Source organism: Arabidopsis lyrata (assembly GCF_000004255.2).
Source record: "Arabidopsis lyrata subsp. lyrata unplaced genomic scaffold ARALYscaffold_3, whole genome shotgun sequence".
In the NCBI taxonomy this organism is placed as follows: domain Eukaryota; kingdom Viridiplantae; phylum Streptophyta; class Magnoliopsida; order Brassicales; family Brassicaceae; genus Arabidopsis; species Arabidopsis lyrata.
The window spans coordinates 2796406-2818677 of NW_003302553.1; the positions used below are offsets into that span (position 1 = coordinate 2796406).

General features: G+C 37.2%; 5 protein-coding genes and 1 non-coding gene across 7 annotated transcripts; 2 read left to right on the forward strand and 4 right to left on the reverse strand.

The window, feature by feature from the left end:
• Positions 1-1107: 1107 nt before the first annotated feature.
• LOC9318554 (bidirectional sugar transporter SWEET8) lies at positions 1108-2609 on the reverse strand. The gene is made up of 5 exons (XM_021033338.1): positions 2489-2609; positions 1939-2155; positions 1702-1860; positions 1447-1572; positions 1108-1339 (listed from the first exon to the last, which is right to left on the reverse strand). Coding segments are annotated over exons 1-5 (597 nt in total). The 5' UTR covers positions 2491-2609; the 3' UTR covers positions 1108-1246.
• A 505-nt stretch (positions 2610-3114) lies between these two features.
• Positions 3115-5863, forward strand: LOC9320671. Its single transcript, XM_021033347.1, has 7 exons — positions 3115-3725; positions 3976-4264; positions 4360-4891; positions 4971-5071; positions 5168-5257; positions 5330-5457; positions 5553-5863. The coding sequence occupies exons 2-7, from the start codon at positions 4004-4006 to the stop codon at positions 5698-5700; spliced, it is 1260 nt and encodes a 419-aa protein (XP_020889006.1). The 5' UTR covers positions 3115-3725; positions 3976-4003; the 3' UTR covers positions 5701-5863.
• Positions 5864-6258: 395 nt separating this feature from the next.
• On the reverse strand, positions 6259-6330 carry TRNAH-GUG. The gene has a single exon. It is a non-coding gene; the product is annotated as a tRNA-His (tRNA).
• A 1151-nt stretch (positions 6331-7481) lies between these two features.
• LOC9318555 (serine/threonine-protein phosphatase 4 regulatory subunit 3) lies at positions 7482-15441 on the reverse strand. 2 transcript variants are annotated; one of them, XM_002884559.2, is made up of 24 exons: positions 15082-15441; positions 14484-14564; positions 14266-14365; positions 14093-14177; positions 13942-13991; positions 13451-13530; positions 12986-13045; positions 12607-12706; positions 12433-12510; positions 11979-12046; positions 11662-11730; positions 11501-11578; positions 11316-11411; positions 11002-11072; positions 10753-10830; positions 10522-10615; positions 10311-10412; positions 9745-9938; positions 9545-9659; positions 9087-9218; positions 8894-9001; positions 8712-8821; positions 8505-8627; positions 7482-8427 (listed from the first exon to the last, which is right to left on the reverse strand). In XM_002884559.2, the coding sequence occupies exons 1-24, from the start codon at positions 15124-15126 to the stop codon at positions 7950-7952; spliced, it is 2595 nt and encodes an 864-aa protein (XP_002884605.1). In that variant the 5' UTR covers positions 15127-15441; the 3' UTR covers positions 7482-7949. The 2 variants fall into 2 exon arrangements, with proteins under 2 accessions (XP_002884605.1, XP_020888040.1); XM_021032381.1 differs by having other exon boundaries at positions 8712-9001.
• Positions 15442-16735: 1294 nt separating this feature from the next.
• LOC9320672 (60S ribosomal protein L29-1) lies at positions 16736-17427 on the reverse strand. Its single transcript, XM_002884560.2, has 3 exons — positions 17330-17427; positions 17110-17213; positions 16736-17013 (listed from the first exon to the last, which is right to left on the reverse strand). Exons 2-3 carry the CDS (start codon positions 17209-17211, stop codon positions 16930-16932), a joined length of 186 nt encoding a protein of 61 aa, XP_002884606.1. The 5' UTR covers positions 17212-17213; positions 17330-17427; the 3' UTR covers positions 16736-16929.
• A 1111-nt stretch (positions 17428-18538) lies between these two features.
• LOC9320673 (importin subunit alpha-1) lies at positions 18539-22210 on the forward strand. The gene is made up of 11 exons (XM_021032382.1): positions 18539-18990; positions 19137-19233; positions 19334-19425; positions 19508-19639; positions 19748-19933; positions 20016-20179; positions 20269-20347; positions 20905-21033; positions 21142-21269; positions 21380-21763; positions 21856-22210. The coding sequence occupies exons 1-10, from the start codon at positions 18769-18771 to the stop codon at positions 21759-21761; spliced, it is 1611 nt and encodes a 536-aa protein (XP_020888041.1). The 5' UTR covers positions 18539-18768; the 3' UTR covers positions 21762-21763; positions 21856-22210.
• The last annotated feature ends 62 nt before the right edge of the window (positions 22211-22272 follow it).

Below are 22272 nucleotides of genomic sequence, written 5' to 3' on the forward strand. Positions count from 1 at the left end.
TTTTAATTTGGGAAAAGAAACTAAACCATTGAATGAAAGACATGTGTGTCTTCAAAGTCTCTCATGGTATATATCTCAAATGAGAACCACTTCTCAGTTTCTCTATAGCTTTTTTTGTTAATTTTCTTATAAATAATATGAGATACCCACGTGAGACCATCCTTATTGGGAAGTGCTTAACTTGGTTCTTAGCTAAAAAAAAATTAAAATTGAAGGTTTAATTGATGATTTTGTTAAGGAATGACTCTTAGCTAAGAGTCAAAAATTGGGCTAAGAACCAAAAAAATAACTAAGAATCAAAACTAAGGACCTCCAAATAATGTTGATCTGAGAACCTTAAGAGTATGTGCATCCATAGTCTCTCACAAAGTCTCTCAATAAATATTAAATAATAAATAATATTATTATATTAGATGAGTCTCAATAAAGTTGAGAGACTCTCTCCAAAGTCTCTCATTGTCTCTCAAACGAGAGATTTTGGAAAGAGTCTCTCAACTTTATTGAGACTTATTTAATATAATAATAATAAAAATTAGACTTACCTAATATAATAATATTATTTATTATTTAATATTTATTGAGAGATTTTGTGAGAGATTAGGGATGCACATGCTCTATAAGGATGTCCCCTAAGAGAACAAAATGGGTAAATTAAGAAAAAAATAAGACTTGAGTTTTTAAAAATTCGTTTTAAACGTCTTTTTGGAGATTATATTAGCATTTACTTTTGTTAATTTCTTGCAGTCGTTAGACAATTTAGAGTTATTTTTCGTACAAAAAAGCATATATGAGTTCAAATTTTTAAATAAAATAAAGGAGTTAAATTTACAAATGCTTTTAACCATCTATCTTCAACAACTAAAACCATTTCTTTCTCTGCTAATTAACAATAAAAATTTTAAATATTCACTATTTCTCATACAACGGGTTAGTGGATAAAAAACTATTTAAAAATAAAGAGAAAAAGATTTGTATTGTCGAAAACACGAGAGAGATTAATAGCGAAAATGATCTAAAAACATATATATATATATATATATATATATATGTATAACATAAAATAAAACTATCAAGAAAAAAATATTTATAGAGTAAAACACAAAAAAATTTGATAGTCGAATGAAAGATCGAAAACCATATTTATTTACAAACAAAAGAAGATATGCGAGTATCGTTGATTCTCTCCTAGTAATAATATTAAGTCCTTACATGCAAACATACCAAAATATTATCCAAACACCAAACTTCAAACAATAACGTCGATTTTGCCTAAAGTGTAGGAAGAAGCATAGACTAATAATTGAAAAGCACACAACAACGTTTCAAGACCGCTGCTTATCTGTTCCATAAACACAAAGAACAAAATAAGCGTTATAAATCAAATTCAATCTGTTAATGGAAATCAATTAATACATAAAGTCTTCAAGCAAAAGAAAAAGGACTTACAAGGACGTAAATATCAATTGTGTAGATCAAAGAATAAGCAGTCCAAATTCCAGCGTTGATGAAACTAACTAACGACAGCCAAAACGGCATGTATTTGAAGGTCTTAGTACCCTCCGGCATTTTGTCCTAATTGTTTCACGCATAAAAAACTTATTAAAACCGGTAATTAATACTCCAGTTTACTTATCTATCCATCAATAAATGTGTGTGTGTGTGTGAGAGAGAGAGAGAGAGAGAGAGAGAGAGAGAGCTTACTATGGTAAAGAAAAGATAGATGATACCAATGTTGTAAACGTTGCAAACAACACCAACGAATGTATGCTTGACGGAACTCTCAAATCCCCAAATAGTAATAATATAGACCGCGGCCACAAAACAAAACTCAAACGTAAGACATATATACACGAGATCCTTCTGCACATCAACATAGACATCATCAAAATCAATATACAATATTAGACATATTTAAGCATTAAAGATGGAAACACCTACACGTGATTCTTCGTCGCAGTTGATCCAAAAGACAACCACGTAGATAACTTGGATAAAGAAACCGACACCATTACTAGTGGTGACGAGAATATTGTCCTTGTGAACAAGAGGGAGACCATACAAAACCCACAAACTACATTTAATCAACAGCACTAAATGAGGAGCAAGTTTAACTCCCTCCACTGATCTCTTCTTGTATGCCTGTATAAACTCTGGCCTGTGTATATATATGAAAATGCTTGTAACTCTTGACTACAACAATCCTTATCTTTTTTTTTTTTTTTTTGGTAAGCAAACAACAATACTTATCTAAATCTGAAAACAATGATACTTATATATAAATCTGAGAAATAATGATCCTAGCTAGAAACCACTAAAACAAGACATATAACACGCATTATTAACCCTATAGCTTGTCAATGTAGAGATTTTGTTGGTGACAAACTAGACAATAATTCAAAAGTTAACGTTCGTAATATAGTAGATATATAAACACAAAACGAATGTGAAAAAAAAAAACAAGAGAAGGGAAATTAAAAAGGATTATTACATAGGTGAGAGGAAGATCGAAGTGGACAGAACATTCCCTGCATGAAGCCAGAGAAAAGTTGTCAGTATATATATATATCTCGAAACTGTGCTAATTAAATCAGTCCCTCTCTCTCTCTCTTTAATTATATTTACATCTATACAAACACACAGAGGTAAAATGAAGCATGTAAGTATAAATTATGATAAGCATCGATCATAACGACGCTTTAATTTATTGAGAGATCCGCCATTAGAGTTGTGCCCAACACAAAAAATGCTTGTATAATATGGATTAACAATTGATTGTTTAGTTCCGTGAAAACATCTGCTTTGAATCACTAGTACAAGTACACTGATGCATGGAATCAGTACCATGTAATGATGTTACACACGGCTATAGATAAATTGAGAGAGATGGCAGAACGTACCAATAATTCCAATGATTATACGAATATATTTCGCGTTAATCATTGTGAAATCGATCGGAGGGAGAGATAGATTGGTGAAGCAGACGAAGAGCAAAAGAAAGGATAATTCAGCGAGTAGGAGAGAATGAGATTTAGTGAAGGAGTCAATCAATTATATCTTGTGTGGAATTAGAAGATTAATTTGTACATATTTCTGAATCCAAATCTTTTCCTTGTTACTAGGTAGCTTCGGTATTAAAGAACTTATTTTTTGGGTTTTCTTTTGTTTTAAAACTAAGCCAGGCCGGTAGAATCAGACGGCTAGAAAGTAGAAACTGAATACTTTGCCTTAACCGAAGTCTAATAGAAATCACATAGTATTTGATTTGGTTTAAGCTCATCTTTTTACGAGCCTTGAAAAGATTGGGCCTGAATGTTTTAAGGGCCCAACCCAAAAGCTGAATCATCCATCGATCGTCTTACTCATTAACTCCGACAAAGAGTATCGCCGGGGATATTTAAACGGGACGGCATGGAAGTGAAGACCCGAAAAAAAAAGAAAAAAAAAAAAAAAAAAAAAAGGAGGAGGAGAGAAAATCAGAAAAATGGAGGAGATAAAGATTTTGGGCACTAAAAAGCACAAACCTCTCTTCCACATTTACCCTTCACTTAAAGCCAATCGAGAGACTTCTTCTTCTTCTTCTCAACTCCATTATCTAATTCTAGGGTTTTTTTTTCTCTCCTTCTTCTTCGCGCTTCTCTTTCCCTCGAAAAACTGGTGTTACTGTGAGATTCTCGTTTGAATTTTGGGGATTTCTTAACGAATTCACTGAGAAGAAGGCTTTAGAGGTGGGTTTATCGTTTTTTAGTTATGGATATCACTCTACTTGAGTGATTTCTGAATAGTTGTTTTGGCTTCTCTGGTCTAATTCAATTTTGAGAAAGCATATAGTTTCAATTTTATATCTTCTTTAGAAATCTCTCTGTGGGAAACAGATTGTGAGGCTTAGTTTTGTTCATAAATTGCTTTGAGTAAACCTTTTTCATGCACTTGTTATAGTTCAATTACATGTAAATTGACTCTGTTTACTGTGTTCAGGTATTCTTGTTGCATCTATTTTATTATAATGGAGGGATGTGAAGCTTCTGCTTCTTCTTTAGCTGGCTTTACCGGTAGGAGAAGGAGAAGCGCTCTGCCTCGTCGACCCCGCCATATAAAAGGGAGCGCCCATAGTTTCAAGTTCTTGCCACCTTCAACACAGGCAAACACCAATAGTCTCTGTGGGTCTGTGAGTGAGAACAAACTGAAACTGAAGCTTAAGCTTGGTGGTGGTGTTACACGTACGTTGCAAACCAACTCTGAGGCGGGTCTTTATTCCAAAGCTTTGGTATAACTCTTATCTGTTACAAAAGCTTTGATTTTATCCTTCATTATACTTATTGTTAGCTTTCTCTCTTTTGCTGATATACGAGAGTAATGCAGGATAATGGACAAAAGCCATTTCAAAATAAGGTAAAAGGCAATGGACTTGAGCAGAGTCATGTTCAGAAAACACTGTTTCTAGGAGATATCCATCAATCTAGAGGATATCCGTCTGTGACTGGGAACCGAATATCCATGTCTGAGAAGAGCAAACGAGGTCTTAAGAAACGTGTATTGGATCCTGAACCAGACAGTGATGATGATGGAGATGAGGAAATCAGATACCTCGTAAAGTTAAAGTCTAAAAGGGTCAGGGAGTCTCATGAAGGTAAAGAGAGTGAAGGAGGCACAAGGATGCACAGCAATGGTCATGACATGGAAGACACAAAACATCTCTCATCAGACAAACTTGCTGTATCCGGAAGGAAAAAGCCGAAGGTGGGAATGGTTGATCCGCTTCCGGCAGGAGCGACAAGCGGACAAATTCCTACTACGCGTACTCGGGCTCTCCAATCTGGAACGGATCCACATTCTGTCATTGGGTCGGGGCCTCTTGAATTCCCTGATGGCTTACCTTGCCCCTCATCTAAAAGTAAGTTGCAACTTTTTTCCCTTTCTCAGAACAAATTGATGCCTGCAAATACTGAATCTCTAAACCTTGAACAATCCAGAACCAAAACAGAAGCTTTCTGAGGTAGAGCAGCAATCCAAGAAGGCCGAAGCTGCACAGAGACGGCGAATGCAGTCTGAGAAGGCTGCCCAAGAAGCCGAGGTAAAGTTAATCCTCTTTTTTCCTGGTTAGTTTATAATGCCAACACAATCCGAATACATAACAATTTAATCGCTTCTTCTTTGTCTTCTTCACCAGGCTGAAGCTATCAGGAAAATACTTGGGCAAGATTCTGGGAGAAAGAAAAAAGAGGAGAAGATGAAAAAACAACAGGAAGAACGAGCTCAGGTACATACATTTGATTGCAGATGTCATCTTAGAAACTAATCTTTGTTCTGACTTCATCTTTCCTCTTCTCAGGAGAGAGCTGCAAGATCAAGCACACTCGCATCAAACACTATCAGATTGGTGATTGGTCCAAGTGGAACAACTATGACATTTTCTGAAGACATTGGTCTTCCGGATATCTTCAAGCCAATCACGTACAGGTAAGCAAACATCTGAGGATATATATAGAATCATATATATACAGTATGTGGAATTGTGAGGTTTTAAGTGTGTGTTTTGATGGATCTGTCTTCAGTTATCCTCCTCCGCGAGAGAAATGTGTGGGACCAAATTGCGAGAAAGCGTACAAGTACAGGGATTCAAAGTCGAAGCTGCCATTATGTAGTCTAGGGTGTTACAAGGCCATTCAAGAGAAGATGGAACAAGCACTGATTCATTGCTAATTGCTTAACAGGTTTTTGTTTAATATATTTATTTAACACATAATTGTTGCTTAACATAAACCAAACTTTCGCCTCCTTTGTTCAACTCTTGTTCCAGGGAAACCTGGAATTTTGGTTGCTGAGCCTATATAAGAATCGAATTGACCCTTTAAATTTCAGTTTACCTGATATTCATTTTTTCTAATATAAATTCAACAGGACGACAAAAGTAAAAAAAAAATACGAGTTTTGATAGAAAATCAGTGTCTTTTCAACCATATCTAATCAAATTGCATTTCACCGAAACACATTTATAGGCTTTTATTCAAGGTTCAGCACAGAGTTTTTAGTTTTTGACTGGTAACAAATTATGGAACATAAGAGAATTTTCTTCTTATAGCTGTGCTTCCATTCGAATCAATGTTTCTATTTTCTTCGTTTTGTTTACTTTTTGCAAAAGTTTTTGGGCCTAGCCTTATCCAAAAGTTCAACCTCAGGCAGTAAAAATACTAATGGAGATAAGGAAAATTTCTATTTCAAATCTCTATGGTAAAACATTAAAACAAAAAAACAAATGACTGTGGCTGCTGGGATTCGAGCCCAGGTCTCCACGGCCACAACGTGGAATTCTTACCACTAAACTACAGCCACTTTTGTTGGCAGAGTAGGAAAATAAAATACATAAACCTTTGTTAAATTGATTTTAACAGAGAACAAGCCACACTGTTTGTTTAGTTTTTTTTTTTTGACGCAGACGTTGTTGTTAAGTAGCGGGAAATGGAATTAATATGCTTTTGGGAGAGACACTCCCAAGCTTGTCAAAATAAATGACAAAAAGAATATGTAAAGTAAAAGAAGAAAAGAAGGTTAGGTCTTGGATCACGCATGTAAAGAATGTTGGAAGTGGCTGACTTGAGAAGTATGGTAGTTGTTAGGCATGGGCGTTTGGGTATTCGGTTCGGTTTTAGAACCGAACCATTCGGTTCCAAGTATTTTGGTTCTGAGATTTAGGAACCATATTGGAACCAAATCAATATCGGTTCGGTTTTGGTTCGGTTCCTATTCGGTTGGGTTCGGTTCGGGTAATAAATTTTGGAACCGAATAGGAACCAAACTGTTTCGGATATTTTTGGAACCAAAAAAACAATAGAATTATAATGCAAAATTCAAATGCAATTATGCAAGTATGCAATGAAACATCACATATTAGTCATCATACCATTACAAATTCAAAAAATAGTTGAAACTTGGAAAGTATTAAGTCAAAAGACACCCAAAGTTTCAAAAATACCACAAAACACAAGTTTTAAAGACACCAAAAGAAGCTTTGTCTTTGATTTGCAATGATTCGAAAGAGAGAGTTGTTGTCTGCGGCGTCTCCTTCTTTGAGAAAGAGAGAACAAACTAGGGTTTCTCTTTAGGTTTCAGAGAAATATATAAGAGGCTAAGAAAGATATATGGTTAATTGTTAGGTTTGGGTAGCTAGGTTTATGTCTAGATAGGTTTGAGACTTTGAGTTATATAAATATAGGTTAATGTGCTATATTTTTTGGGTACCCGAATGGATATCGGTTCTTACCCGAACCAAACCGATACCCATGGTTCTTTGATTTAAGATCCAATCGATATTTTCACTAGAACCGGAACCGAACCGTACCCATCAATTTCAGTTCGGTTCGGTTCGGTTCTACGTAGATCCATATTTGTGTCCAGGCCTAGTAGTTGTGTTGGATTATTTCATTAAGAAGAACTTATAACCAAAAGAACCTTTCCATGATATAAAACCAAATCCAAAAACTGAATACAAAAATATCAAAAATCTTATATCTCATGTGTAACATCTAACTGTTACACAACAAGAAAAATATAACACACTTTGGCTGCTGTACCACCTAACACACAGCGAAGAGAGACGCATTTCCAGAAAAACAAAAGAGATTTAAACAAGGAAACCATTAGGAACTTGAATTAAGAAGAGTTAGTTGCTGATAGACCATGTCTTACAATATGCAATTGACCAGACCAGAGAGACTGCTAAGTTTTTTCAACGATGAATATTATAAAATAAAAAACGGCTGCAAACACTACGGACGAAGAACCCGTTACCTCCTCTCAAATGGCGCTCACTATACATTTCTTCCTCCGTTGGTTGCCCAAAGCTTTCTTTTGCGGTTTCTCATGTCTCAGTCTGCACTCTGAAGGTTTTATTTGCACCCATGAGAGTGCCTTCCATCCCCAGCCACAACTAAAGAGTCCAGAGTGTTAAAATCTCAGGATCCATTTACAGCCATTTCAGGTGATGATTTTGGAGCTACTACCAGAGATTCTTCCCCATTTAGCTTTCCATTGTCTGATGTTTCATGTTCAGAACTCGATACTCCATCCTTATGATTTTCATCATCTGAACTGCTGCTATTAGTCTCTTCACTACTTCTTGAGTCCTCCGCTCCCTTGGCCACTATTGACCGGGCTGCAGATCCTGCGGTGCCTGGACTTTTCTTACCCGTAAGCACTGCATGGCTCAGTGTCGAACATAGCACAGCAAATACATTTTCCCTTTTCGAACTTTTCCCCAGCCGTGGTTTCTTGGACGGCTCTTGTTCTCTTTCTACGCAAGGGGATTTGCGTTTCAGTCTAAGGAGCTCGCCCTCCTCATCCTCAGAGGCTTCTGGCTGTTTCCGGGGAGGAGGTTTATAGTCTTCATCATCTTCATCGTCCTCATAATCAACCAAGCCTCCAGACCTCGGACTATAGAAGCAATAAATCCATCATAGATGTTGCATTATATATACATTTCACAAATTTCCATAGTGGAACTACTATACCTTGAAGAAGTAGGGCTTGCAGCCACTCCATTGGAAAGATGAGGCTTAGGTTGTTCTTTCTGTATATTAGAAGCAGGTTTTTCCTTTTGTGTATTAGAAGCAGAGGCTGAATCTTCTTCATCGCTGTCAGTATTAAAAAAAAAGTGTGAGAAAAGGTGAAGAGTAAAAGAAATAAAAAAATCTAAGTTTTAACACCCAGTGGTAAACCTGTCTTCATTGAAATAATCTTCCTCCTCTTTCTCCAATGCACGCTCGTCAATTCTTCTTCTTGGATCAACCGCATCAGCAGTGCTTTTTGGTCCGGCACTTTCTAAACACTGAGGACAAATTGTTACACAAAGATACAGACAAAATTTTCCGAAGTTTAATTCAAGACCCAGAAACAGTACCTGTTCATACTTAACCTTGAAAGCCTGGATGGAAGTCAAGCACTGAAATGGGGCCAACTGGTCCCAGAACGTATCAACTATGTATTTGAGCAACAGAGTTGCATTTCCCTACACAAAAAGAATAAAGGATAAGTAATACAATTAACATCCCCAACTTACTAAATAAAAGGGGAAAAAGGTGGAAAAGAAAAACCTTGCGTATGTGCTCAAGCAGATCCAAGACTGCAGAGTTCAGCAGATTGTACCGGTTTCCATTGGCAATGAAGACATCTATGATCGGTTTCAGCATGTTGTTTTTAACAATGTAATTCTGGACATAATCATCCTAAAATACAAAATATATTTCAGCAATTACATAGCAGTCCTAGAAACATCCTGATGAGATATTTAGCAGTCATGATAGAGAATCAAAGGTAGCCCCAGTGCAGAAGGAAAGGTTGTCACAAGCAGTTTAATCCGTTACAGAAAGCCTACGATATGATACCTACCACTTGGAAAAATTTGGGCAAGTAGGATAAGTTTATGTAACTATTTTAGCAAAAATCATGATTAGCTACATCAATATGCCTCAACTTTTTAGCTACAGGGAGCATTCAGGAACTATCTCAAATGACCAAAATATATCGTCTCAGGTTCAAACAATCTACTCACATGGACAGAGAGGAGAGTACGGACAAATCGTATAGCAGCGACCACTAGGTATTTTTCCTTTCTCCGTGTGAGATGCAAAACCTTTTCAGTCACATTGTTTTGGAGAAAACTGCATCTGCAGACAAGAAGAAATTGCACAATAAAATGAATGCCAGCATGAGAATGAATCAGAAATATACCAAACTAAGAATCATAATTACTTTGTTCTGGATGCATCTTGCATAATGCAAAAGCACAACAATTCACATATGTTCAACAGGACTTCAGGCTTTGTGAAAATCCTTCTGGCAGCACCTTCAGATGTGTTGCCCGACTTCTCAGGACATGAGGCAGTAATAACATCCACTAACTCAGGTAGATGCTTCTCGTAGAAGATATCCATGATATTCGCTCTCTGCTAAAACGGAATGCATCAAGTACACAATAGAAATAAGAATGTCTATCTACAAGATTAGAGGAGACAAATGGGTAAGGGAACACAAAATTTTAGGGCCTTAAATATTCTAGAAGATATCATGATGAACACTGTATACAAAGTTTTAGTATCGCCAACATTTTAAAATAATACTCTTGAATATAGTCTCTTCTGCTTATTCAGGGACATGCAAGAATAACAAGTCCAGGTGGAAAGTAAGAGAAAGACTTGGAACTTATTTTTGTCAAGCTTAACTATGCACGGATTCAAAAAAGGTACACAAATCAGGGGGAGAATACCACCCCGTTCCAATTATCAGAAAATAAGGTATGAAAGGAAACAAGGATGCACCTGAGCCCCACCAGACAATGCATTTGCATCAAGTAAGGTTCGGATAATTTCTAGAAATTGGCAATGCATCTTATCACCAAAGTCTTCCATCATTCCCTTGACCTATTACCCGAAGAGCCAATTATTATTTCAGTCCTAAATAAACGAAAACAGGAATAGCCTTGCAACTAAAAGAACAATCCAAAGGCTACCAAAGATCACAGAAAATTACCAGGAGACCGAGGAGGGGGTTTCCTTCTGTCCGAACAACATAAGAACGTAAAAGGTTGGGGTCTTGAGTCAAGAAAAGAATCAGGATATCTGTCCTGCATCCACAACAATAGTTATCTGGAGTATTCAGCTAGCAAATTACCACTGAGATTTCTTAAAGGTATAAGAAAATAGAAACAGAGTGACCACAATGAGCTTTTATGTCTAATAATTAGTCAGTAAAATAGTATACCCAGTCAATACGAGTTTTTTGTCTGGAATCTGCAAGACTTCTTCTATGACATGAAAAATGCCTTCATTGATAAGGTCCCTGAAAAAACATTGAAAAGACAGCCAGTTGAGAAAAGGATCATCAAAGAAGATTCTTAAAGAAGCACTTGACAAAGAAAGAGCAGTCACGATACCATAATAGCTACTACAAATGTTCTGAAGCCAGTAACTGTTAAACACCAGTCGCATTTAGGTTCTGGTAAATACATACCTAAAAAGTCGCAACTGCTGCACCACCTGGAGGCTCTTGCTTAAACTACAAAATTCGTGCAAGAAATATACCTATTTATAGAGAATGAAAACACATCAGTCTGGCTAGCTCAATTGAACAGCCATATCATACTAACGAAGATCTATCGTTTCCATCTGTTGTCACATGTAGATCATCTCAACATTGGGGCTACAGAAAGGCGATCCCAAAAATAATCTCTTACTCCCAAAATAACTTATATAAATGTTATTCACGAATACAAAACCATTGAGGCTTAAAATAAATAGCAAATGCCTCTTGAAGCCGGGAAATACCAAATTTTTCTTGGATTCCACAGATGTAGAAGGCGACCTCAACCTTGCAAATAACTCTTGAATAAAAGTGCTATCGTCCTTCAGCAATGAAACTACCTGGAGAAGATACACTTCAGATAAAGAAAGAATATGGAATGCAGGCTTGCAATGTCATGTATGTGATAGCATTTATATGGAAAACTTACAATGGCATTGTTCGCATGGATTACTGAATTCAAGTTTGCAACTATAGCATCATCTAGTACTCTAGCCAAAACAACATCCTGTAAAAGGTGACAGAAGGTGAGAGACCTAAAACCACAAGAAACAGGTCGTAAAGGTTTTTAGAAAAATTATGGGATCCAACCTTCAAGTAACCAATTCTGTACGTCTGGTGTATCTTCGACAGGACTAAGGGATCTTTAATTGGTATAGCCTACAAAGATAAAGGGATATTATACTAAAGAATCGTAAAAAGATAAAGTAAAAAAAATCCAATCATCCTCATTTCTGAAAGCCAAAGAACGCTAATCCCAAAGTCTCCATAACGAGCATGCTCTTCTTACCAACAAAAAAACAAGAAATTGCGTTCTAGTCACAAGAAAAGTCTCAATCCTAAGTACAGTGTATGTTAACTGGTTCTGACCAACGTAAAGCCAATAGCATAAGGCAAGATTGTGTTACCTCCTTAAAAACAACATGCTCCTTCAGAAAATTCCGGTGATGCTGAGAGTGAGGAACACCGGGATCATCTGTGAGGTGTAACAACATGCAGCGTCATTTATTGCTAAATATAGCCAACGACCAAGATAAGAGCAAGAAACAAACTGGATATAATATACGCAGTCGCAAATGCAATCCCTTAAGAACATGGCTATAAGATCCAGCAAGGAACTATTTACCTAATAACTAAAGAAACCTAAGTTTTTGGTGTCCATGAACAACTTAGGATATGAAACCACAAGTACAATCCTCGGCATCTATGGGCAAGAAAGTTCCAATATAAGTCTCAACAGAATCTAAATAGTATCTAGAAGGCCTATGCAACAGATATCCAACCGCTACATTCTGAGGTAATGCCTGTCATTATTTTTACAACATTCGCATCATTAACTTTGACCAATGACATCAAACTTACATTCAAGGCATCCGATAATCTCCATAATCAATTCATCTCCAAATATTTTCTCCAAGATCTGAGAACTGTTAAGCAAAACTGCGTATAAAAGATATAAGAAATAATGGACATCAAAAGATAATTCTGATATATGTGGATGTAAGACATGATAATTATATGTTTGTGAATACTAACTGATTCCCTTGACAATGTTGAATATCATATGAAGGCCATCAACATTTTCCAAGTCCTCGCATATTTTAAATACACCCATCAGATTCCGGAAGAAATCATGCTGCACCAAGGGAAAAGGTAGATTAAGGAGGTTTCCAGAATCTACTTCTAAAGAAATGATAACAGTATATAAAGTAACGAGCTGACACTAAAATCACAAACTTTAAGTACCTCAAAGATGAAAATACAAAGAAAATAGGGCTCAATGTTTCAATAACGATGTTTTTGCTAGAGCTTGTTTGTAAACATGAAAAACCCTAAGTCTACTGACAGTATCAAAGGATAACCTGAGAATGGTATAAGATTAACGACAAGAATACAAGAATACTCAATTACTCACATCCTTCAAAATAAGTTCGGTTAGCCGCATCTGATCTGTAATGCCACTCTCTGTAACAATCTGCAAGGAAGATTGGAAATATATAATTAAATCTTTGGGAAAACAAATCCCAGGAAACAAATTCAGAGCATCAATAGACATTATTAGTAAACAAGAAACTTCCACAGATTGATAGCACATTCATGCACACTGAGAGGATAAATATAACAGTGAGAAAGACCATTCTAATTCTGGGAGTCACAAATGGATAGAAGTAGATTTGTCAAATAATATTAACCCTCCAGACAGTAAAAAGTCCAATGATGACGGAAAAAAGGCACCGCAAAACATTCGAGAGGCGAAAACAATAAAATGATGCCTTCATAAATATTTTGCACTTTTCTGCAGACAAGAGATAGGTAAAGAATACTATCTTAAAGAAATACAACATCACTACGGCATAGGGGCAGTGTAGAATTTTAAAACCTTTAGTATTAGGGGAAGAGTAGTAAGCTCTACAGCAGGAAGCTCCCTCAACTCACTATTCAAGCTGTGAAATGTTTCGCCTGTTCAATCACAGATGATTATATAATCAGTAAAACTCTCAAGATACTTTAACAGTAAAATTGAAATGCAAACTTTGAATGTAATTAGGCTACAGTTAAAAAGATTAAGCATTTATATTAGATATTTCAAAAAAAAAAAAAACACAGTTAGTAAGAAAGTTTAAATAAACATGCAAGCGCTAACAAATCTTTATATTCAAATATTCTCATATCCAAATACCCACGGATCAACAAACCTAGCTAAAGCCCTTGCATTATTATTACAAAAAACTGAAACACACTCCAAAATTGATTTAAATGACAGTACAGAATATATGGAATAAGCATATCTTAAATATATAATAAAAAGGTAAATAACGATCAACAAAGATGTTCTCAACTAATATAAATCCTCGAGAAGAAATTTCTTACTGTTAAGAGAGCTGAAATGCAAATTTCGTTGCATGGTGCAGATTTGATCCCTGAATATTAAAAACAGCATTTTTGCAGTCAAGAATATAGTAATATGTGTACAAATGAGGGGTGACAGGAAGAGGATAATAGGAAAACGGTCTTCACTCACCATACATAAGAGCACCCCGCAGTCTCTTGAAAGCTTAAAGCCAATTCTGTTGAGCGCTCTGGGTCTCTCCATGAGATTATTGTGTCTGTACATTGAAACAGATACCAATTATCCAAAAGACCAGAAAACCCCAAAATATCTTAGCTAATCAAACCACAACGCACAAAGGCTACCTTCTTGTTTCCTATAAATGTCCTCAGGGTTGATGGGATGAACAAGTAAGGTCTCGTTATCTTCTTCATCAATTACGCATAGACTGAGTTCTTCAGATCGCTGCATCATATAGCATTTCCATTTAGCTACAAATTCTGGAAATATTTTTTACATAATAAGTGCTGCAGAATACCGGCAGCAGGAGTAATTCAGGAAGTTAATTAGAATCACAACAGACCTCCACAAAGTCGATGCTTACGTGCCCAGTTCCTCGATCATCCCATTTACCATCTTCATTCAAATGATAGACTTTCACTCTCTGAACAATGAATACAAGAGTAAGAAGGCAGTTCCCAGAGTGTATAGAAGAAAGAAAACAAACCCTTCATCTCAATTCATCACAATTCATCAAAACAACGCAACTTCCTAGTGTATCAATAATTGAGATCCGTTTTATCTGAAGAAGTAAGGTCTACCACATGGTGGAATAGCTACTCCAGATTATCGGGTATGGTACACTGTTCAAAAGAGGATAAACACCACAGAAACTAGTGAACCTACGCTAAACCCCCGGGAAATTAGTAAAATCACAAACCATAGAAACGAGTAAAATTACAAATCTCATCTTCTGTGTGCTCTAAAAACTGAGATACCTATTGAATTGGACAGTAATTTGCTGGGTCACCATGAGTTTCATCAATAAATAACACAGCTCCAAAGCACGAGTGATTCAATATGATTACAGAAGCTCTACAAGAAATTCTACTAATCAAAACAAACCCAGCTCGAATCAAGTGAGCCAATAAAGTAAAACAAAACGAGAGCTAGAGACACACCTGCATCGAATTGGTATTAGATTGCGACTTTTCCGGGGCGCCCATCACTGAAATTCCCACCACCAACAACAAATCGAGCCGAGAAAGTGGAAATAATGACGGACGGTAGTAAAGTTAGGGTTTTGGAGCAACGAGAGAGGATAGGAATTAGACGCCGTCGATATAGGCGGGAGATTCAGTTCTCAAAGGGGACGAAATCAAACAAGAAGAAACCCTAATTTCCAAACAGAGCATCAAAAAAACTTTGACATTCTCTCTCTAGCTTTTTATTTTCTTCTGCGAAAGCTTTTCCCCAACCTTCGAAACCCGAAAGAAGAGAGAAGAAAGAAGAAAAAAAAGAAAAAAGATAAAAAGATAAAAGCAGCAGAAAAATAATATAATTCTTCATACGTTATGAGCCAATTCCGTTAATACCCTCAGTATCATTGTTATTCACTGAAAGGCCATCGAGCTATACCCACGCGCTCCTTTGCTGCGAGTTGGTTCGCTCTCTTTAAAAATGACAGCCTGTGACGTAGAAGAAATGACAAGCGGAAATGTTTTGTCTGTGTAAGCACTCTATATCCAATGAAAAGGCGCCAGGTGGGACTTTGATAGTTGTTGCCGTGAGATTAGTGATGCTCTGAAGTGCATAGGCTTGTGTGGTCAAAGAAATAACCACGTGGCATTAGGTAGTTGGTAGATCTATCCGAAGTGCAACTAAAAGGCGAGACAAGGGCATCGAAACCACGACACGAGCTTTGTACACTTCGTGTTTTTTTTTTTTTTTTTTTTTTTTTTCAACAAACTTTCCATTATACTAAGTTACAGACAAACAAACTTCCCTCTAGGAGAACCGAACAAAGACCGGTGAACTTACAAAGGAGGATAGAGAGCCATGGATTGTTGTTTACATAACTGAAAACAGACATCCAGACCTTAATACAACAAGAAACATAAATAGAATAAAAAGATAAAGCAAGAAGATTAAACACCCTAAAGATAAAGAGTTCCACTACACAAATGGACCACTCGAAAAGGCAGATAGCTCTCCGTTGCCAGATTGCCAAACACCAAGATAACCATTGCCACATGGAATACATAAGATTCCGAGCAGGTTTTAACTTCCAATCTTGCGCCTGAAGTGTCGGAACACCCATTCCCTGAAAAGGGAGATCGCAACTAGGACGAGAGATAAATCTCACGGTCAAAAAGCCGATAAAGGCATATAAGATGAGACAATTAACAAGGGTTCTTTCGTCATCATCCGCTTTATCAATTTTTATTTTCACTTTACTTTCATAAACAGTTAAACACCACACCCACGAAAAAAACATATAATTTTACAAATTGCCCAATTGTGTTGCAAGTATTTTAAACCAATTTGAGACCATGGATTTGGCATCTACACAAACATTTCCAATCAATGTTGCAAATTAAGATTTAATATTTGACTTATTGGCAATAGAGAGATGATACATAAATACTTTTAGCAAGGAAAATAACGTAGATGTACGCAAATCTGGTTGTTTTCATATGATTAGAATAGAAGCAGTTTGATGAAATCAGAACCTAAAGAAAGAAATTCGGAGTTCTCATGAAATGAGAACCTAAAACAGTAGCAGGCATTGATAATAAAACCAGATTGATTCAAGTAAGGCTAGACAAACCTAAATATGTAAATCCAGTTCAGCTTTCAGATTCTAGGTCTACATAAACATATAGTGAAAGAATTGCATCAAATCAAGTAACTTGCAAAATAAGAGAATTTGAAATAGACACAATCCCTGATTGTAGTACATTGGTTCTTTGTCTAAGAAAGTGAAATTCATAAAAAACCTTAAAATGCCTATGAGGCGATCAAAAGATCTACTCTTCAGCGCTAGCATTCTCGCCACTCTTGATGTTGTGCTTCCTTGCGTACCTCTGGTTCCTTAGGAACTTAGGATCCATCTGAAACATCATTTCACAAGAACGCGAAAATCAAACTCTGAAACTATAACCCGAATCTGAAATCATTTAAGGTTTGAACCGTAAAAAGAGACTTACTCCTCTGGTTGGGGTGTGACGGTGCCTCCTTGGCTTCTTGATTCCGTTCTTATGCGCCTTGGCAGACTGATTGTGCGCCGTGTGATTCTTTGACTTTGCCATTTCTGTAACAACGGCACAACACAACTATTCAAACTCAATCGCAAACGAAACAACAGAAAAGAGTAAAAGTCAAGTTATATCCAGAGATCCAGAGATCGGCCGGATATAAGCAGCTAACCTGAGTAAGGGGAGAGGCACGAGAGGTCAGAGGAGATACAACCACATAAAACCCTAGCTGGTATTTAAATCACCAAAGTGGCCTCTTAGATATTTCATGGGCCAAAAAAATAAAGATATTACATGCGGCTAACGAAATATGGCCTACTTTGAATCATATAAAGCCCATAAACTGAAGTAGTACAAACACACAAAACCATAGATGGAATTTACTCCGATGAACTTGCAAACTCCAATGAACAGATCTCAGTCATACCGGGATTGCTTGGTCTACTCGTTGACCTAATGATCATCATCCCATCACGAATGCCTGTAAACGAAACACCAGTTTACTTTTTGATCCAAGATTGGTTCTTCACATATGGACCTTTCTGGTAAGAGAATCATCAGGGGACTTTATACAAAGAATCGTTTTATTGCGGAGCAACTAATATTGTATCTGCTTTTTCCTGTATTCTCCTAGACAATGCTCACACCTATCAACTGTTTCGCGACTAAGGCATGGCGGGGAAAGTTCAAGAGAATCAACGTGGAAATCAATAAGCTTCCTTCAATGTGGCTGCTTGAAGATCTGATTGGTTCGATCATAACCACACTCTGCATCCCTTACTTGCTCCTGAAGTCTTTGTTCCCACTGCTTGAATTTTCCCATAGCGTCAATCCAGCTATTGAGCGGTTTATCTGGCCGGCGTTGTTAGCTTTGATTGCGGTCTGGTTCATGGCCAAGCAAACTTATGATCTCGTTAGTTACTTTCATAGGTTGGTCTTCGATGATCGGTATGTAGTCGGTGAAAGAGTGGACAATCTGACTGAGGATATCTTGAGAGAAATGACTAATCCATGTATGACAAACAACGACTTTTCAATGCAAAGAAAAAAAAAATATAACATGTTTTAAACTTATAAACACAAACGTAAATTCAAAAGTTATAATAATCGAGGTCTATATACGTTGACGGTTGACCTTAAGTTAACTCCACTTGTAATGTAAGTCATGAAAACAAAAGGATCTTCAAATTCTTGTGATAAAAAGAAGAATACATAAGATTGCCTCAAAGAACAAAAGTAAGGATTAATTATGTAAATAACCTAATTGTGGACACTTATTTGCATAAAATAAATAGTGGCAAAGTCGTAAATACGTGAATATTATTCGTTTCCTTTTTAGCAATTATAAATTGGCAACAAATATTAAAAAAAAAAGTGCTTTCATTCTTTGGTTGCGCTGTTGTCAACTTGTCCCTCGCTGCCTCTGCTTCTTAACTCTTTATCACTTTTTCACTCCCAAATCAATTTTTAGGGTTTTTTTTTTTTTTTTTAAATTTTATTTGCTCTCCGCAGGATCTATATATACACAAACCACTCGTTGCGTGTGTCTGTGAGCATTCATTGATCGGGTTAATTTCTCTTTTATCGGGTTTTCCTTGTCGAGCCAGAGCCATGTCGCTGAGACCCAACGCCAGGACGGAGGTTCGCCGGAACCGGTACAAAGTTGCTGTGGATGCGGAGGAAGGACGACGGAGGAGAGAGGACAACATGGTTGAGATCCGTAAAAGCAAGCGTGAGGAGAGTTTGATGAAGAAGAGACGTGAAGGTATGCAAGCTCTTCAGGATTTCCCTTCTGCTTCCGCCGCTCCTCATGCCGCCTCCGTCGATAAGAAGGTACAAGTCGATTGTACCCTGTAGTCGGTTTTCTAGGTTTTTGTTTGTGATTTCATGTCGGCTTAGTGAGGTTTTAGGGTTTCGTTTTAGGATTCTGGCTACGGTAATTGTCTTAGAGTTTGATTGGCTTGAAATTTTTTTTGTAGCTGGAGAGTTTGCAGGATATGATCGCTGGGGTTTTGTCAGATGATCCTGCCTTGCAGCTTGAGTCCACTACTCAGTTCAGGAAGCTTCTCTCTATAGGTAATTCGTATTCTTAAATCTCTTTAATTCGCGTTTTGATTTTATTTTGAGTGTCCCCTTTAACTTTTGTCTCCGTCTGTATTTTATAATATATGCATAGAGAGAAGTCCTCCAATCGAGGAAGTGATAGCTGCTGGTGTTGTTCCTCGGTTTGTTGAGTTTCTTAAGAAAGAAGATTACCCCGCGATTCAGGTGAGATATTGTCTGTCTCTTTCTTTTGATTCATTCTTCACTGTAATCTTCTCTTCTGATCTTTTTTGGGTTTTTTTTCTAGTTTGAGGCAGCTTGGGCTCTGACAAACATTGCATCTGGAACATCGGATCACACTAAGGTTGTAATCGATCACAATGCTGTTCCAATCTTTGTACAGCTTCTTGCTTCCCCTAGCGATGATGTCCGTGAGCAGGTATGGAACTTCTGATGATTACAGAACGTGTTGTCATTTTTATTATGGGAGATTTTGCAATTGAGAATTTGTAAAACCCTGATCTTAACATTACGCTCTAACCTGCAGGCTGTATGGGCTTTGGGTAACGTTGCTGGTGATTCACCACGGTGCCGTGATCTTGTTCTTGGATGTCGGGCACTGCTTCCGCTGCTCAATCAGCTTAATGAGCATGCCAAATTGTCCATGCTTCGAAATGCCACATGGACCTTGTCAAACTTCTGTCGTGGCAAGCCTCAGCCTCACTTTGACCAGGTCTTCTATTTTTTTCCCTCCAGGCTTGTTTCTTCAATGTCTATGTCTAGTATTCTTTTAATGTATGAAGCATGTTTAACAGGTGAAACCTGCTCTTCCGGCCCTTGAACGACTAATTCATTCAAATGATGAAGAAGTCTTGACAGATGCCTGTTGGGCTCTCTCATACCTCTCTGATGGGACCAATGACAAAATCCAGACTGTCATCGAGGCCGGTGTTGTCCCAAGACTTGTTGAACTTCTCCTGTCAGTTCCATTTTTTAGTTCTCTTTATTTCATGTCCACTTCACACATGTGTTGACAAATAACTTGATACCTTTCTCTTGAATTTTCAGCCATCCTTCTCCATCTGTGCTAATTCCTGCACTTCGCACTGTTGGAAATATAGTTACTGGAGATGATTTACAAACACAGGTATGGATCTAAATGCTGTTAATTGAATTTCTCACAGTATTTCTGTTGTGAACATCGTATATGAAGTTCCTATTGTATTTCTCATAGTTAACTCTATGGAGAACCCTTTGGCCTTTAGGATAGTTCTGAAGATAACTTTTTATTAATTGAACCGATAGCAGAAACATGTTAAAGTTAGTGGTATACCATGCATATCATCTAATCCAAGACTGGTAAATGCGATGAAGTGTTGTCCAAATGTATGCTACCCTGTCGCTGTTATTCATATCCAACATTTTATCAGAATAATGAGAGTATTGAATGCTTATCATTAGATCCTCCCTCTGATGCCACTCTGTCCATATTAGTAGATAGGATGCAGTGCCTTTTTTGCTATATCTTGCCTGTGTTTGATTTTTGTTGCAATTAATTCTTGTTTTAAAGTTTAAACCAACAACCATGTACAAACTTTTTGCTTGGTGAAATTTGGTTTTTCATGAGTTTATCAAAGTTGACTTTTCTATATCTGAAATAGCGTACATCGTTTTACTTGGAAATCTGATTCACTTTTTCTCCAGTGGGTGATCAATAGTGGTGCTCTACCTTGTCTTGCCAACTTGCTCACTCAAAACTATAAGAAAAGCATAAAGAAGGAAGCTTGCTGGACGATTTCAAACATCACAGCAGGCAACAAAGATCAGATCCAGGTAGGCAATTCCTAGTGTTTCATCATATGTTTTGTACCGCTTCCCATCCAGACTTCTATAAACCTATTCATTAATATAATTGTGTTGTTTTGCCCCCAATGGTTGCAGACGGTAGTTGAGGCTAATTTGATTGCCCCGCTGGTGAGTCTGCTTCAAAATGCTGAATTTGACATTAAGAAAGAAGCTGCATGGGCAATTTCAAATGCAACTTCAGGTGGTTCTCATGATCAAATCAAGTATGTCACTGTCTTTTTTTGGTTCCTCGAACTTCCAGTTCCTTCTCTCGAATATTTACTTTGGGTCTATATAGTAATATATTGATGTTCTGTTTCCGTTGGTTATACAGACACCTGGTGGAGCAAGGATGCATAAAACCATTATGCGATCTCCTAGTATGCCCAGATCCGAGAATCATAACGGTGTGCCTTGAAGGATTGGAAAACATTTTGAAGGTGGGAGAGGCAGAGAAGAACTTGGGTAACACAGGAGACATGAACTATTACGCTCAGCTGATTGATGATGCAGAAGGGCTAGAAAAGATTGAGAACCTTCAGAGCCATGACAACAATGAGATCTATGAGAAGGCTGTTAAAATTCTGGAGACATACTGGCTTGAAGAGGAAGATGATGAGACACAGCAACCTCCAGGTGTTGATGGTTCTCAGGCTGGGTTCCAGTTTGGAGGGAATCAAGCTCCAGTCCCATCCGGAGGATTCAACTTCAGCTGAAGGTAAAAAAAATGTACAAATTCTTCAATTTCTAACGTCTCTTGATGAAAACATGCAAAATCTGATATTTTAGATCTGAAACACAAACCCACAGGAATGGAATTGGAAGCTTGCAACTTGAGAATGGTGAAAGGTCAGAGTCAGTCAGAGTCTAGTTTCATTGCCAGGGTTATAGCCCTTGTCTGGTCTGGTCTGGTCTGGTTCAGAGGTCTGTACCGGGTGGTCGGTTTAAAAGTACAGAGTCTGAGAAAGTGTTTGGTTTCATTGTCCAGGGCTATTTTTTTGAAATGACTGGTACACCGGTCGTGGGTCGTGAGTCGTGAGTCGACTTTTGTGTTGTTTTAAAATTTTACACTGGAGTCTTTGTTTTTGTGTTCACAACAGTTTGTATGTCGGTTAAAAATGAAACCACAAACCCTTTTTGTCTTAATATGTTTGGTGTCTGATAATGAATGTTTATTTGAATTATGAAGGAAGGCCAAGTATACAAAAATGAATTGACTTTACCTGA

What these genes read in the sequence shown, in the direction of transcription:
- LOC9318554 (XM_021033338.1), bottom strand. An exon ending in TCTATCTTTTCTTTACCATA is followed by an intron (nt 1,573 to 1,701) that starts GTAAGCTCTCTC and finishes TGAAACAATTAG; the next exon opens with GACAAAATGCCGGAGGGTAC. An exon ending in CAATTGATATTTACGTCCTT is followed by an intron (nt 1,340 to 1,446) that starts GTAAGTCCTTTT and finishes TTTATGGAACAG; the next exon opens with ATAAGCAGCGGTCTTGAAAC.
- LOC9320671 (XM_021033347.1), top strand. Translation starts at nt 4,004, where the DNA reads ATGGAGGGATGTGAAGCTTCTGCTTCTTCTTTAGCTGGCTTTACCGGT. An exon ending in GTCTTTATTCCAAAGCTTTG is followed by an intron (nt 4,265 to 4,359) that starts GTATAACTCTTA and finishes AGAGTAATGCAG; the next exon opens with GATAATGGACAAAAGCCATT. An exon ending in ACCTTGCCCCTCATCTAAAA is followed by an intron (nt 4,892 to 4,970) that starts GTAAGTTGCAAC and finishes TGAACAATCCAG; the next exon opens with AACCAAAACAGAAGCTTTCT.
- LOC9318555 (XM_021032381.1), bottom strand. Translation starts at nt 15,126, where the DNA reads ATGGGCGCCCCGGAAAAGTCGCAATCTAATACCAATTCGATGCAG. An exon ending in CTCTTCCCCTAATACTAAAG is followed by an intron (nt 13,046 to 13,450) that starts GTTTTAAAATTC and finishes TCTTCCTTGCAG; the next exon opens with ATTGTTACAGAGAGTGGCAT. An exon ending in CAGCAGTTGCGACTTTTTAG is followed by an intron (nt 10,831 to 11,001) that starts GTATGTATTTAC and finishes ATGTTTTTTCAG; the next exon opens with GGACCTTATCAATGAAGGCA.
- LOC9320672 (XM_002884560.2), bottom strand. Translation starts at nt 17,211, where the DNA reads ATGGCAAAGTCAAAGAATCACACGGCGCACAATCAGTCTGCCAAGGCG. An exon ending in GTCACACCCCAACCAGAGGA is followed by an intron (nt 17,014 to 17,109) that starts GTAAGTCTCTTT and finishes ATGATGTTTCAG; the next exon opens with ATGGATCCTAAGTTCCTAAG.
- LOC9320673 (XM_021032382.1), top strand. Translation starts at nt 18,769, where the DNA reads ATGTCGCTGAGACCCAACGCCAGGACGGAGGTTCGCCGGAACCGGTAC. An exon ending in CAGGAAGCTTCTCTCTATAG is followed by an intron (nt 19,234 to 19,333) that starts GTAATTCGTATT and finishes ATATATGCATAG; the next exon opens with AGAGAAGTCCTCCAATCGAG. An exon ending in AGACTTGTTGAACTTCTCCT is followed by an intron (nt 20,180 to 20,268) that starts GTCAGTTCCATT and finishes TTGAATTTTCAG; the next exon opens with CCATCCTTCTCCATCTGTGC.